Below are 16265 nucleotides of genomic sequence, written 5' to 3'. Positions count from 1 at the left end.
GTATGGATAATGTGTTGGATGTGTTTATATTTATAATGTGTGTGTATATAATATGGTATATATAATGTATATGTATGTTTGTATAAATATATATGTGTGTCTGAATGCGTATAAATATTTCAGCAGCTACAGGAATGATGTTATTGGATGGCTCGTGCTCCTTGGTGAATGTATTTACTGGGATAGACGGTTGTATCGCACGCGTGATATCCTGCATCCTGCAGCACAGGAAGTGTCTTTCGCTGTAACCGCTGCCTTGTGTTTCTGCGACGTTTCCTGATTCCGTCATTACCTATGCAGCAGATTATGACCTCATCCTTCTGCTCGTTCTATAGTCATTAATGATTGATGTAACAAAAATAAATTGTAAAGAAGTTAAAAGTATCACATACGCTTTGCTGTCCCGCCCCCCCCCCCCGGACTGAAACCCGCATTTCATACTTTTAACTTCTTTACCATTTATTTTAATCTTTTATTTCTATTTTCTCTGGATTCCTGCACTGGAGGGCGGCGGCGGGGTTAATTATAATGTGTGCGTCATCAATGGTGACATTATTGTTGAAGAAAATGCTATTGATCTCAGCCTGAGTTATGTGGTTATGGCCGGCTGTTGATTTCTGCTCCATCTCTGGTAGGATCTCAAGGCGGCCAATAAGAACGTTTTCTTTTAGGTACTCGATTCCTTCTTGGTTTTTCAAGCTCAGAGCACAGCGTATAGATGGTGTTCATGATCTAATAGCTGTCACGTGGCTGTCGTGCTCGGCAGGTGCTCTGTAATAAGGGGCTGTCACTTTTGTAAACCCTACGTGTCGCAGTTCACTGAGCAGAATATTCTCCTGGTGGTTTGTTGCTCTGTTGATGTCAAACAGAAAACTTACTTTTCTCCTTTTCTTTTCTTTATTTTTTTTTTTTTGATAGCTGTCCTTTACTCAATGGCAGAAGACAATGAGACATCAGTAGCAAGTTCATCTGTGTCTTCTCCATTGGATGAAAACTCCGCTCCCCGGCACAGCTACGTCTGCACTTTGACCCCTGAGCTGCTCCTCAAAGCCAGAGAAGAACTTCAAGAGAAGCCAGAATGGAGACTACGTGATGTCCAAGCTCTGAGGGACATGGTATGGAAGGACTACCCCAACTTAAGGACCCGAGTCGATGATTCATTCCTTCTACGCTTCCTGAGAGCGAGAAAATTTGATTACGACCGGGCGCTGCAGCTCCTGGTGAATTATTACAGCTGCCGGAAAAGCTGGCCTGAGGTTTTTAACGACCTGAGGCCGTCGGCCGTCAAGCCCGTGCTGGAGGCTGGGTTTTTAACCGTCCTTCCACAGACAGATAGAGAAGGCCGTCGCATTGTTTGCATTCGCCCTGGTAGGCAACTCTTTGTAACCACTACAAGTTATAGGGCGGAAGGAACGTGTACTGATGTTTTGGTTTCCTTTTTATATAGTCGTATGTTTTTCAATACGGAAGTTTATATAAAATTACCTATTTTATGTAATTTAAGGGTAAGTAAGGAGTCATCCTTTTTTTATGTCTTGATAAAAAAGCTTAAAACTTTGAAAAATCACCATTAAAGTTAGAGCTTTGAAATTTTAGTCCATGAAAATACAATATTTTTATTTTTCCCAATCCTCGCAATATATCCCCATAACTGTACAAAATACAAGTAGTTTCATGTCACCTGCAAACCCAATGACAATGATAAAAAGTGATGCCAATGGTTCTCTGCGGGGAAAACCAGATTCATTTCTTTTAGATGAGATATTTTATGCAAAATTTAATAATTATTTTATGAAAACAGCTCAGTTATATGATACTTTTTCCTTATTATATGTTTTTTGTTTTTTTTAAAGTTATTGTCTTTTTACTGTTGACATCTAGTATTCTTTAATATCAGGTCAGTGGAACCCCAGGGACTACCCAATTACTGAGAATATCCGTGCCATGTACCTCTCTTTGGAAAAACTAATCGAGTCCGAGGAAACTCAGGTTAATGGGATTGTAATCCTTGCAGATTATAATCAGGTTGGCTTGTCGCAAGCATCTCATTTTGGACCGTTTATTGCCAAAAAAGTTATTGGAATTCTTCAGGTATGGAAAACTTGGATTTCTTCGATTTTTGTAACGGTGGTGGGTCATGAGCTAAAGTCCTGGCATAAACCTACCTTCTAACATCTTTCTGCTTGTAGTTGCCAGGTCTTTGGGGGGGTGTACGCCGTATTGTCCTAATCATAGGCCGCGCTTGCGCCGTTTTAAAGAAAATGTATTTTAAAAAAAATACACATTTGTAGAAGGGTAGAACAGGATTTCCTCTCGCACTCACCCTTTCTCATGCTCTCTAAATGTCTCCCTAACTTCTCTGCCGACTGATTCCGCGTCCATGTCTCCTTTCCTGCGTCTCAGCTTCTTCTCTTGCTTCGTTTTCTTGTTCTCCCTTCGTTTTTGGAAAACCCTTGTATCATCTCCGCTGACCAGGCCTCTCGGAGCGCTTCCTCAAAAGGGTGGAGCCTTCGCGCACACCCTCTCCCCCGATTGGGGAAGTTGGGGAGAGGCTGTCTCCGTGGTGTGCCCTGTGGCTCCGCCCTTTTTTGCGGAAGTACTCCCAAGAGGGAAGAACAATGCACACAGGTTTGTGTAGAACGAGAGGCGAAGAAACGTTTCTCTTTGTCTGTGAATCTGCAATATTCTGGCCTCTTGGAGCACTTCCGCAAAAGGGTTCCACGTTCCTCCAATGTGTGCAGATGCTCCGCCCTTTCGAGGAAGTACTTGGATAATGGAACTGATATCAGGGAGAAGTGGACGAAGACAGAAGAACAAGAGCCAAGAGAAGCTGCCTCTGAGACACTAAAGGAGAGGTAAAAACGCACTGCTCACCATCCTAAATATCTAAACCACAATTCTTTAAATTTGGGGGCAAAAGGTGCAGCATATAATCAGGACAATACGGTATATAGTCAGAACCTTTTGTCCAGGGCTCGCAAGGTCCTCTTCCTGTGTCTAAAATAGTAACGGCCCCAACCACCGTCTATTTTAGTTCTCGAGTAGGGCTGCATAATATCCATAATAATAATAATAATCGATAATGAAAATCGTTGACGATTTTCATTATCAATTAGTCGAATCGATTTTTATCGATTATAAAAAGTTTTTTTTCTGAGCAAATGCTCTGAAAAACTCCTCTCCTTATATAATCCGACCTCAAACAGAGATCGGATTATAACACTAGAATCCAGATCCCCCGCAACGCTGCAGGGGACCTGGATTCCCCTCACTGTCAGCCGGTGGGTGTCCGTGTGATGCGCACAGACAACTTCCGCCTCTCCCCTCCACTTCCACTGGGGCTCCTACGATGCAGCGCCAGCATCACATGATGTAGAAGCCCCAGCGGAAGTGAAGGGGAGTAACGGAGGCTGACAGAGAATCGAGGTCTCCTGCAGAGGATCATCCTCTCTGTCAGCTGGTGGGGGTCTGCGCGATGTGCGCAGACATCCTCTGTTACTCCTTCACTTCCGCTGCACTTCAGTGCGGAAGTACAATAGATCTGCATAGCTCCTACCAGCTCCGGTGAAAGTGCCTGTCAGCAATGGAGGTTCACAAAACACCAGGGAGTCGGGAGAGAGGCAGAGTGGCGTATGGGAGGGGGAGGAGGCAGAGTGGTGTATGGGAGCCACCCTCCCATACACCAATCTACCTCCCCCCCCCCTCCCATACACCACTCTGCCTCTCTACCCGACTCCCTGGTGTCTTGTGAACCTCCGTTGCTGACAGGAGGCAGAGTGGTGTATGGGAGGGGGGGGAGAGAGAGAGGCAGAGTGGTGTATGGGAGGGGGGGGGAGAGAGAGAGGCAGAGTGGTGTATGGGAGGGGGGGGAGAGAGAGAGGCAGAGTGGTGTATGGGAGGGGGGGAGAGAGAGGCAGAGTGGTGTATGGGAGGGGGAGGGAGAGAGGCAGAGTGGTGTATGGGAGGGGGAGGGAGAGAGGCAGAGTGGTGTATGGGAGGGGGGGGAGGGAGAGAGGCAGAGTGGTGTATGGGGGGGAGGGAGAGAGGCAGAGTGGTGTATGGGAGGGGGAGGGAGAGAGGCAGAGTGGTGTATGGGAGGGGGAGGGAGAGAGGCAGAGTGGTGTATGGGAGGGGGAGGAGGGAGAGAGGCAGAGTGGTGTATGGGAGGGGGGGAGGGAGAGAGGCCGAGTGGTGAAATGGGGGGGGAGAGGCAGAGTGGTGTATGGGAGGAGGGAGAGAGGCAGAGTGGTGTATGGGAGGGGGAGGAGGGAGAGAGGCAGAGTGGTGTATGGGAGGGGGGGGAGGGAGAGAGGCAGAGTGGTGTATGGGAGGGGGGAGGCAGAGTGGTGTATGGGAGGGGGGGCAGAGTGGTGTATGGGAGGGGGGGCAGAGTGGTGTATGGGAGGAGGGAGAGAGGCAGAGTGGTGTATGGGGGGGAAGAGTGGTGTATGGGAGTGGGGGAGAGAGGCAGGGTGGTGTATGGGAGTCGAGGAGAGAGGCAGAGTGGTGTATGGGAGGGGGGGAGGAGGGAGAGAGGCAGAGTGGTGTATGGGGGGGCAGAGTGGTGTATGGGAGTGGGGGAGAGAGGCAGGGTGGTGTATGGGAGTTGGGGAGAGAGGCAGGGTGGTGTATGGGAGTCGGGGAGAGAGGCAGAGTGGTGTATGGGTGAGTTATAGTGGTGTATGGGTGTTTAATGAATTTCAGGGAGGCAGAGTGGCATATCTGGGGGAGTTAGAGTGGTGTATAGGGGGAGGTAGAGTGGTGTATGGGGGAGTATAATGAATTTCAGAATGGCATATCTGGGGAGGCAGAGTGGTGAATCAGGGAGTATAATGAATTTCAGAGTGGTGCAGGGCATTTATGGGGGGCGGAGTGGCATATTGGGGTGCACAGTGGCATATAGGGAGGTATAAGGCATAAATGGGGACAAGTGGCATATTGGAAGTTATAAGGCATATCAGGGGACACAGTGGCATATAGGGGGTATAGGGCATATCGATATTGGGCATATCAGGGGGGCATAAGACATATCTGGGGGTAAAAGGTATATCAGGGGGCTTAGTTGCATATCACTGGCATATAAGGAGTATAAGACATATCGGGGGCAAAGTGGCATATCAGGGGGCACAGTGGAATCTCTGCCCCCAGATATGCCTTATATTATTATTATTATTATTATCCTTTATTTATATAGCGCCAACAGTTTACGCAGCGCTTAATACAATACATAAATTCAAGGGATATGACAAGACAAGAATTGACAGACTAAGACAAACCGATACATTTGGTGGAGAGAGCCCTGCTCGCAAGCTTACAATCTTACCTCCTATATGCCAGAGTGGGAAGCTGGGGGTCAGATGTGCATAACTGGGGGCAGTTTGGTAAATAAAAGAAAATATAAACAAGGCTTTTTTCTCATAGTTTTTATTAAATATGAAAAATAGTTAACATATGAATTAATATTCACTAATAACTTTGTATTAAAACCATTTTTTTTTTATCCGATTAATAGAAAAAATAATCGGCCAACTAATCGATTATTAAAATAATCGTTAGTTGCAGCCCTATTCTCGAGTACACATTTCTTTCTGGTTTCTGGAAACCTGATGTTAAAGTTTTTTTTTTTTCTTGTGAAATAGGATGGTTTCCCCATCAGGATAAAGGCTGTCAATGTAATAAATGAACCGAGAATATTTAAAGGTATTTTTGCTATCCTGAAGCCGTTTCTGAAGGAGAAAATAGTAAAGAGGGTAAGATTTTTGTTTTCTTATTGTATTGATTATGTTCGGTATTCAGTATAATCTGGTTTTTGTATGAACTTCGACATCCCAATGAGACCCGTCACGTCTGAGATAAAATCAGAATTTAATTCTTCATTAAAAACATATATTGTTTGTGTTAATTTACCAAACTACGGATTCCATGTTATTTCGATTTCACGATTTGCCTCGGTCAATGGGATAAACTGCATTAAATTTAAATTTAGCTGTTATACTTCATCATGAACGAAACATATCACGTAGTTATATGTGCTAAATAATTTCTGAATATGTTTTGACCTCATAGGCAACCTGATTTGTTGTTTAGCTCTGTTTAGCCGACATCGAGAAGGTTTACACAGAGACAGTAGGGATATGTATAAAAACTGGGTCTGATGCAAACGTGGTTTTATCACCATAGCGATCAAAAGAACCATCTGCAGAGCAGGAACATTACTGTGGTTGCTATAGTGATAAGACCGATTTTTGAAACATTTTGCACAAGAGCCACATTTTGCACATTACTGTCTGCATGCGGAAGTGTATGAATGAATGCTGTGTAGGAATGAACCTTCCCCCACCACCTGTCTTCTCAGCCCCCCTGCATTATGTTCTTATGCTTCCAGTTCTTCCTCCACGGCTCGGACTTAAACTCCCTCCATGAAAATATACCAAAGGACATTCTTCCAGAGCAGTACGGAGGAACCGCCGGAAAGCTGGACACGTCCGCGTGGAGCCAGATGCTATTAAACTCCGAAGAAGGCTTTGCAGAGAGCTTTTACAAAGGTGGCGATCCAGTCGTGGGATCCCTGCAAGGCTTCCCAGTTAATGATGGGGAGTTTGATGACTTTCAGTGTGAGGAGTCCGCACGAGGGGTTAAATCCCAGCTGTATTGTTACTGAATAGTATCTCATCTCAGTATGTGTGTTTGTATATAATATATATATCACACACACACACACAGCATTTTGTCGTCAGTGGTTGTATTTGTTACATTAACTTGGCTGTAGCTGAATATCAGAAAAGCTTTCCATATTTTTTTTTTGGGGGGGGTCATATAATTATAATCTGTGTCCCGGGTTCCTTTAATAGAAATTAAGTTACAAGTAGAATTACTTCATCCTCGTGGAAACCCAATTAACTGATACAAATCACCCAGCTGTACATCGAAACTGTAAAGCGTGTATATTCCAGAAGCCTAAAAGTCTCTTTATGATGGAATAGACCTCGGTTGCAACCTTTTTTTCGTTGAGATGGTAAAGGAAGGACCAAATTATGGCAAGAAGCCAGGAGCGGGGGCCGGCAACAGATACAGATATCCTCCACTTCTGTCTTTGGGTCCCTGCGTGCGTCTGGAAGGACTTGCGAGTCTGGCTCGGTCGTGCATGCGCGGTACGTGTCGGTTTATGTCGCACATTAAGATGGAAATGATGCGTTGGTTTTTACCTTCCCAGCGTGTCCGTCCGCAGATAAGTACTTGATTTAGTGAGGTGTAATAAGGACTTGGTCCACTAGGGGCAGGAGACCCTCCAACCTCCGGGTGCTGCTGGATGTGGAAGCTGAGAAGGTGTTATGTCTGCTCTTAGTACAGCTACCATCCACAACCTCACTGCAAACAGATATAACATTTTATGACATAATGGAGATTGTATCCATGTTTTATTTTGGGTCTGTACTGTTGTGATAACTTCTGTGTGGTTTTGTAGACCCCCTGCAGTATAACTAAGCATCTCGCGGCCTAGGATAGGAGGTGATCTGCCTTTTCTTCTTGAAACCCAGCCAGGGCTGGTCAGTCGGCTCAACCGTTAAAGGGAATTCTTTTCAGTAAGGTGAAAATCTTGTGCTTTAAAGCCGTTTCCATGACGTTGGAGATTTTTTTTTATTTGTACATTTAATATTTTTTGTTGACATTTTTATTGGTGGAAGCCTTTCTTAAACGCCAGATGGGCTGACGGCACATTTTCTTTCTGTGGGCTACGTGCCTTGGCATCTGTTACACGGGGGCCAAATAAACATGAACACGGATCTAAATTCATACTCGCGTTACTTTAATGTGTCACGTCGCCATGTGACGTGCGATTAAACGGCAAAGCGTTAGGTGTTGCCTTTCAAAACGTCGGGAGCCTTCAGTGCTCTGTATATCCGGCCGGTGCACACCGCGCACACTTACAGCACACCCCCGCAGCACACCGCGCACACTTACAGCACACCCCCGCAGCACACGCCCACAGCACACCCCACAGCACACCGCACACACAGCGCACCACGCACACGCCCACAGCACACCGCACACACAGCGCACCACGCACACACAGCGCACCGCACACACAGCGCACCACGCACACGCCCACAGCACACCGCACACACTTACAGCGCACCGCACACACAGCGCACCACGCACACGCCCACTGCACACCGCACACGCCCACAGCACACCGCACACACAGCGCACCGCACACACAGCGCACCACGCACACGCCCACAGCACACCGCACACACAGCGCACCACGCACACGCCCACAGCACACCGCACACGCCCACAGCACACCGCACACACTTACAGCGCACCGCACACACAGCGCACCACGCACACTTACAGCACACGCCCACAGCGCACCGCACACACAGCGCACCACGCACACTTACAGCACACGCCCACAGCGCACCGCACACACAGCGCACCACGCACACTTACAGCACACGCCCACAGCGCACCACACACACAGCGCACCACGCACACTTACAGCACACACCCACAGCACACCGCACACACTTACAGCGCACACGCCCCCAGAGCACAGCGCACACACTCACAGCACACCACGCACACTTACAGCACACGCCCCCAGAGCACACCGCACACACTCACAGCACACACGCCCACAGCGCACCGCGCACGCCCACAGCACGCTTGGGTACTGTATAGGTCAAATATATATATTTCTGTATATCCCAATGCTGGCAAGTTTGTTTTAATCACTTTCAGGCAGGGATACCCAGAAATCCTGGCAGTTGACACATTTTGGCGCTGTTCTGCATAGGTTTTATGTGCAAGATTAAAATGTTTGGGGTTTTTTTTTCCTTTCTATAATTCATTGGTTACAATTTCTCTCTGATCTATAAGCATGATCTCAATCCCACAATTCATATGCCAGACTTATTCACCAAGGTGGGACTTTGCAGGTGAGCAATGTCACTTATTTTTGCACTGATTAAACATTCTTTTGTTTTATAAACAACGTGGGCCAAGATGTCACAAATATAATACACAAAAGTGTTCAATCGCGGCCAAGTTTACTGCACAGATTCGGTTTTGTTCCTGGAAGGTGAAATCTGGTCAGGAACCAGTTTTCTTTTTCTTGTTCCTATTGTCTAAAATACAAAACTATAGAACCTCAATTTAAACTTTTGTGCTGAAATAAAGTTTATTTTTCTATCTGGTATATCCATTAGCATTTTATAAACAAATGTGGGATTTGATTTTAAATGTTTATTTGTATGCATGGGTCAATAAAATGTCTCTAAAACTTTTCTTGTAAATAGTTTTTTTTGTTATATTAAATAGCCTGGCTAAATATCCAGGGGACACAAATATTCAGAATTGTAGCGGTGTTCAAAATATAGAATTAGCTGGCAGATCAGCCCCATTCGGCCCCCATCTAGTCTGCCTGTTTTTCCTGCTGTAAAGACTTATACCTTAATCAGTCGTTGGTCTCGTCTTAGATTCAGGAGCCGTATGTCTATCCCATGCATGTTTAAATGCCCTCGCTGTAATAGCCTCTACCACCTCTGCTGGAAGGTAGATTGTATGGCGATACAGTGGTTTGGATGCTAAAGTTAATGGGCACATTTTAAAGCATTCACTAGTCTGATAATGGATTTAACAAGACAAGCCATTTTTTATGACTTTTATTTTTAAACATTAACATTCCTGTGTTCTGGAAGATGAAAGGGGGGGGGGGGGGGATGTACACAGCACCATGAACACATTTTACAAATCAATATGCATAATGGTATACACAATAAATGTGATTTGTAACTGAAATGAACAAAATGGAATGAAATAAATAAAACATGAAGGTGTCAATATAAGGGAGGGGGATAATCAGTAGTACCTGTATAATTAATACTGAAAGACCTAAACGGGCTCATTTTTGCTGGTATTTTAAAAAGGTGCGAAAGTTACAGCCTGAAAATTGTAAAAGTACTTTTCAAAAAAAAAAAAGTGCAAAACCATAAAAAGGGGGTTATATTGACAGACAAAATCAGTATATGCAGGTTTACCAACAGCAGATCAAAAGTTTCAATTTAGGGAGGGAAGCTTTGGATGTACACCAGAAAAATGTAATGCCGACACCTATTAAATAAATCAAATTCTCTCCATAATGTGACAAAGTGGAAAAAGGGCAGATATTTACCAGATAACAGCACAAGATTAGTTTAGTTTCAACAAGTTCAGAAGCGCAACGCAACAAATTGATACTAAAGAGTAGAGAGAAAAAGAAAAATGTCCCAAATGTAGGCATTAGAGAAAGTCCGTTCCTAGTCCTACTTAAAGAAAAGAGAAAAAAAAAAAAGAAGTACTAAATAGACTACCTTTCAGTTGGAGCTGTGGTTGGACAGAACCCCAAATACATGTGGGGTCTTAAGACTACACAGAACCCAAGATGTTTTTCTCTATCGAACAGTCGCCTCTTGGAAGAATTTGATGTATTAAAAGGAAATCATTCATTGGCAAAATATTAACAATGGGGGGGGGGGGGTTCTGATGGACTGGGGTATTCTTGAAAAGGTAACTTTTCCACCATTTACAAATTTAAACCTGCAGGTTTTACTTTACAGGACATACCTGAGATAAATAGATCTATCTATACGCATGCACCGTTACATACAATAATTCCAGCTGGGGCGGCAGCGCATAATCATTTCACATTTATATCCGAATTCACATTTTATTCTTACATTCAGGTACAACTTCGCCCAAACAGGGAATGAAAAATTAATTCTGATTACAATTCCCTTTACAAAAAAAAAAAAATATATATATAAATATAAAAAAAAAAAAAAAAAAAGTGTAAATATAAAGTGTAAATATAGCCAGGGCTACAAATGTATAAAATATTTTGTTCCCCTGATGTTTGGTCATTTCCAGAAAAGAAAATATATCTCTCAAACTATGCATATATACATACCGTACAATAATAATAAAAAAAAAAAGTCAACTGTAGTTTAGCAATTTTATACAACTTTGCATATAACAGAAATTTGTTTTAGTGTTTCCAGGTAATAGCAGGTTTCACAGGTATGTTCAGATGAAGAGCTTGTGTGATCGTCCACATGAGTTCTTCGAGTCCTGCGGGGTTGGAACGGGTCAATATGATTGTTAGAATGACCTCCATCCATGCGCTTTGCACGATTGTTATTTTCAGAAAGCCAGGGCAAAGTTTACAAACTCTTTCTTTTGGAGACAGGCTCTCGCAGCTGGATAGCATCGCTCCACTTCTCTTTTATACAATACTCGATCCCACACTCACTCACGCTACAGTGGCTCAGAGAACAGCAAATCTTTGCTTACCCTTTTTAAACAAAGGGTATCCTTCACACACGTTTATCATTTGGTGTCAAGCTTCTCTTGGATACACGACGGTATGGTGGACTTCTTCCTAGAGGTAGTAAAAACAGAGTTAAACAATAAAATTTGGAAAGGTATGCACATGAGACACTCTACAGACTGAGCTTAATGGTCGTTTTCATTCAAATAAAAAACCATAAATGAGTGTATTGGCGCATTTCTGTGGCTTACCGTCGGTGGCGGAGGTAGATCCCGGATTAACACATCCAAATCTAGCAGTGCTTTGGACAGGAGGCTTCATTGCTTTTGAAGAACCAGCTTCACAGGTGTTATAGACCTTGTTAGGTAGCAATGAGCTTCCAGTTGCCGCTGCCATATCTTGTGGAAACATTCCAGTATGCCCAAGTGGAAGCGGTTTTTTGAACATGTCATCCTTTGTCGTAATATTGAACTTGGCCTTCTTTGGGCACGGCTCGTGATTTGAGTTCAGGGGTCTGGCAAACAGATTTTGAGCGCCAGGCCAGGCCTGGGACGTCTGATAGGCGTATTCTGTAGTTGCAGCGGTATTATTCCCCCTGCTGGTAGTTGGCGCATTCCAAGAAGACCTACATGGTTCAGGCTGTTGCATCCTTTCAAGCAGGTGAGAAATTCCTTGCAAGTCAGGTTGCACATACGTGTAATTGTTCAGAAAAGCCCCATTGTGTTTATGTGCAAGCATTGCATTCTCTTGATCCAAGGGCACGGCTTTCGCAGGCAAAAAAGCTGCCCGTTTCACCTTTTCATTGTTGAGGGTTTTTGGTTGCGTTAGAGGAGCTTTGGCTTTAAGACCACTGCAAGGTGCAGGAGAAATGTCCATTCCGTTAAGTGCAGGAGGGCAGCCGGTACGCCTCTTTTTAATGGCATTTAGCACAGATTTGAGTTTGCCGCCGTTCTTCTCGACAAGATTAGGTTTGTGAGTCAATTTCTGATGAATTTCCAGCACTTCTGGGTGCAAGGTTTTGAAAGTACAATAAGGGCAGGTCTTAAAAAGCAAGGCATTGGTATCCAGAGGTGCTGAAAGGCCCTTATGCGATTTTAAACACAAGTTTAATAGGACCAACTCCTCGGCCAACATAGGAGTGATTTCAAAATGACCCTGCTCGGCAAAGCTTTCATCCATGGTGGTATGGCTTTCTCGGTCAACTTCCATATCAACAGGCACATTGTCTTTGGTCACAGATTGGGAAGGAGGTAGCTCTTTCACATTGGAGTCGTTTGGAAAGATTGGGTATCCATCAACGTCGGCTTCTTCAGTTTCTGGAGACTGAGCTGCGTTCGCAAACTTGTTACGCGAAGAAGAAACACGTTTCAGTTTTAATGGTGGGCTCTCCTCTTTAGAATTTGTCTCAAGCTTTTTCAGAGGTTTTGTTTCTGTTTGGTTGGAAGTAAGAGACGCATGTTCGCCAGATTGTTGAGCGAGTTGTACGGTTTTGCTGATGCTTTTCACCATGGCGTTGGAATCTCCTGGTTTAAATTTATGATGTCTCTCCAGATGGTATCTTAACGAAGTCTTCTGTGCTGCGGCATAGTCACACAACTGACATTTGTATGGCTTTTCACCTGCAAAAGAATACACTTATTATCCTAAAAAGCTTTTAAACCCCCCAATCTATATATTAAAAAACAAAATATTATTGGGACAGTGTATTGGTAATACTCCTACTTACTATCTGTTGCAAGGATTGACAACAAAGAGGAGTTACCAAAATAACATCTTCAAAAGGAATTGCTGTGGCAAAACCAATAAAACCCCCATCCGTTTGGGTTTGGTATTTAATTTAAATAAGGAGGGGGCTGCCACGTCTGTCTTGCTTATTTACCTGTGTGAGTCCTGAGATGAATATTGAGGTAATAATTTGAGCGGAAACTCTTGCCACAATAACTGCAGTTCCGAGATACAGAGAGGCCTTTTGCTTTCCCCCTTTCTAGATCGTCTTCATTTTTATCATCTGAAAGAAAAAGCAGTAAAAGAAATAAGTCACTTGTACCCTGTCCGAGTAAAAGGATGGTACAATTTTAGAACTGCAAGAACACAAAGTAAAAATAAAAATTGTATACACACAATTCTACCACTAGAGGGCAGAAGTACCTAACAAAACAGGATTATTTTAACAATTGTAGAAACATAGCCTAGTTTACTTTAAAAGGTCAGAAGGAACAGCCCACATCTATATAAACTAATTATAACTTCAGTGGTGATTACTCAAGGCTTAATCTCTTACCAATCTGTGTAGGATCGCCTCCAGGATCTTCTGACCCATCCTCTGAATCATCATGCATTTTCATAGCATCAGCGTCTTCCAAATTGCTGGCGATATCCGGCGAGGCTACCTTAGACAAGAGGACTTCTCCGCTCATTGCGGAACATTCGGAATCGCTCCTCTCTTTTCTGTGCGCTCGTGAATGTAACACAAGCTGGTGGTAGGTCTTGAACGTTTTCCCACAATCGTCACAAAATGTTGGCTTGTCTTTGTCGTCTACATAAGGCACATCGTTGGCTTCATTTTGCAGATGTACATGTTGGCCATCCTGGGAAGTCGTGTGTCCTTCGCAGACCTCACTCTTGGTCTGATGGGTGCTTCCAGCACGACTAACCTTTCCCGCTTTCCAAAGTTTACTGGGTTTGTCCTTGTCCGAACATGGATCTATATGAAAGTTTACTTCATGTGAAGGTTCTTTAACTCTACCATGGGCGAGTGCAATTTTACCTTTGGTAGCCAGTTGCCAGGCTTGGTAGGTGTTGAATGGATCTAAGGCCCCAATCCATCTTCTAGATGGATCAGCATTCTTTGGTCCTGCAGATCTAGGTTGTAAGTTTAACATCCTCATTAAGGCTTCTTTTGAAGCATCTCCTTTTGCATTTTCGCTAGCCTCAGATTGAACAGAATTATTTGTTGGAGGTGGCAGCTCATTTAAGCCATTTTCAGATGAGGTAGATTCCTTCAGATGTATCTTACTGTGCTCCATTAAGCATTTTTTATTGGGGAAAAAGAATCCACAAACCACACACAGCTTGTAAGGACACAGGACATTTTTGTCCACTTGCTCCAATACCACTTCATTTATGGTCATAGGCATCTCGCTGATTATCAGTTGCTTGTTTTTGCCTCCAGACTTTGTACTGTGTGTTCTCTTGTGGTTCTTCAGAAACCATGACTCCTTGAATCTCCGTCCACAGATATCACAAGAGTACGTGAACGAATCTTTGTGCTTCTTCATGTGACCTTCCACATCTGAAGAATCATTAAAGGTCTGGCCACATACTTCACAGTCAAAGCCTAGTCTATGTTCAGCTTCATCAAGTTCATCGTTTTTTGAAAGCTCTCCACTTTTCCTGCGTTTATCTTGGGGACTGAGGTACTCTGCCTCCACACGAAGAACGGCTGGCTCACACAGTATTGGCCTGTGTTGGACCAAGACATGTTTCCCAAGTTCTTCATGAAAGGTATAGGTTTTGTCACAAAACATGCAATCGAACAGCATGTCCCCCTCTGTCTGCATTAAACATTTTTCATGCAACGCTGCATTGGAAAGGGTGTTTGCAGGCTGGAGTGCCAATGATGAATGAGAACTTTCCATTTGGGAATTAAAGCCAGTACCCAAGACATCAGAACCATCGGAAATTGATTGAACTGGCATGGTTGCTGCCAGATTTAGAATTCCACTGTTCCGGGCCAACTTTTTAGTTAGAAGTTCCTTAGGAACATAAGGAAAGCTGTGGGCAATTAAAGACACATACATGTGAATGCCACTGTAGATCTCAAGTACTGCTTGTAGTTTCCTTCCAGAAAAGATTAGCTGTCAATTCTTCATTTGTCAATTCTGTGAAGACATTGGTATGTATCCTTTGTTATAATGGATGAGAGAAGAACCCCTGAACAATGCACACGTTTCCTTCAGATGTAAATAGGACTGAATTTGCGCATCGTCATGGGAAACCCAAAAGGTCCATCACTAAAATAATAAAAGGATAGAAAAGTGTTACATACACACATTGTATTTTAAGCTGAAAACTAGTTTCAAAAACATCTCAATTGTAAGGCAATCTTTGTGGAACCCATGATCAACGAGTCTTAAGAAATGGCCCAAGCAACATATTTCAGAGACTCATGATGAAAAGGTAAATCTAAAAAAGTAGATACAGTTACTAACCCACATTATTACAACATTAAACCCCAAGACAAAGTAGTGGAAGAATTAACAAGGAAGTAAGGACAGGAAATACCAAACATCCAAAACATTTGGGGAAGGAGAGACTATACCAACACCCTTCCAAACACCAGGACACAGAAGCAATCAGCTGCCCGTGTAACAGTATCACTATACGAAATACAATTATAAAGAACTATAGCAGTCATCTCACTGCTGCTATTCTATATAAAGCCAAGGTGTGTGTGTCAGTGCCTTACAAAAGGACAAAAAAAAAAACATGCTATAGAATTGCAAATAGGCAAGGTCTCCATAGAAGGTGCAATCCACATCACAGCAGATAAGAAAACCCCCATAGTCCTCAAGGAGATTGCAAAACAGAATCAGGAGTCTAAGGGTCGCACATTGGCTGCTGAGTTTCCTAAAATGTACTTCTGAAAGGAATATGCTATTAAGATACTATTTGATATATATATCAAACAGTAAAAGAATTTGGAGAGTCTTTTCTCAGTATATTACTCTTTGTACTGTAAGAGGTAAATGTCTCTTCCATGTGTTTTAGGCAACTATTTGCCAACTGTTAAATATCAGTTCAATCTACCCCCCTCCCTTGGGCTAATCCTGTGATTTTTTTTTTTGCTACATAATTGGATCACTTTATATTGTATGACTCCCCATTGTTTACTAGCAGAACTCTTCCCTCCCCCCCCCCTTTAAATAGAGTGTTTTAAATATTTTAGAGTCAA

General features: G+C 43.5%; 2 protein-coding genes across 2 annotated transcripts; one reads left to right on the top strand and one right to left on the bottom strand.

Annotated features, from left to right (window-relative positions):
- Window positions 1-932: 932 nt before the first annotated feature.
- Window positions 933-6661, top strand: LOC149280965 (alpha-tocopherol transfer protein-like). The gene is made up of 4 exons (XM_089499960.1): window positions 933-1368; window positions 1898-2091; window positions 5640-5750; window positions 6386-6661. The coding sequence occupies exons 1-4, from the start codon at window positions 933-935 to the stop codon at window positions 6659-6661; spliced, it is 1017 nt and encodes a 338-aa protein (XP_089356086.1).
- Window positions 6662-11357: 4696 nt separating this feature from the next.
- On the bottom strand, window positions 11358-15009 carry LOC149280964 (zinc finger protein 217-like). The gene is made up of 4 exons (XM_089499924.1): window positions 13593-15009; window positions 13191-13319; window positions 11563-12930; window positions 11358-11422 (listed from the first exon to the last, which is right to left on the bottom strand). The coding sequence occupies exons 1-4, from the start codon at window positions 15007-15009 to the stop codon at window positions 11358-11360; spliced, it is 2979 nt and encodes a 992-aa protein (XP_089356050.1).
- Between the last annotated feature and the right edge of the window lie 1256 nt (window positions 15010-16265).

This window comes from Sceloporus occidentalis, unplaced genomic scaffold (genome assembly GCF_023333645.1).
Source record: "Sceloporus occidentalis isolate IW3139 unplaced genomic scaffold, rSceOcc1.0.p SCAF_143, whole genome shotgun sequence".
In the NCBI taxonomy this organism is placed as follows: Eukaryota; Metazoa; Chordata; class Lepidosauria; order Squamata; family Phrynosomatidae; genus Sceloporus; species Sceloporus occidentalis.
Note: the sequence above shows the minus strand (reverse complement) of the source record. Positions and strands in the feature narration are given on the sequence as shown.

What these genes read in the sequence shown, in the direction of transcription:
- LOC149280965 (XM_089499960.1), top strand. Translation starts at nt 933, where the DNA reads ATGGCAGAAGACAATGAGACATCAGTAGCAAGTTCATCTGTGTCTTCT. An exon ending in CATTGTTTGCATTCGCCCTG is followed by an intron (nt 1,369 to 1,897) that starts GTAGGCAACTCT and finishes CTTTAATATCAG; the next exon opens with GTCAGTGGAACCCCAGGGAC. An exon ending in AGGAGAAAATAGTAAAGAGG is followed by an intron (nt 5,751 to 6,385) that starts GTAAGATTTTTG and finishes TTATGCTTCCAG; the next exon opens with TTCTTCCTCCACGGCTCGGA.
- LOC149280964 (XM_089499924.1), bottom strand. Translation starts at nt 15,009, where the DNA reads ATGCCAGTTCAATCAATTTCCGATGGTTCTGATGTCTTGGGTACTGGC. An exon ending in TCATCTCAGGACTCACACAG is followed by an intron (nt 12,931 to 13,190) that starts GTAAATAAGCAA and finishes ATTCTTTTGCAG; the next exon opens with GTGAAAAGCCATACAAATGT. An exon ending in ATCTACCTCCGCCACCGACG is followed by an intron (nt 11,423 to 11,562) that starts GTAAGCCACAGA and finishes TACTACCTCTAG; the next exon opens with GAAGAAGTCCACCATACCGT.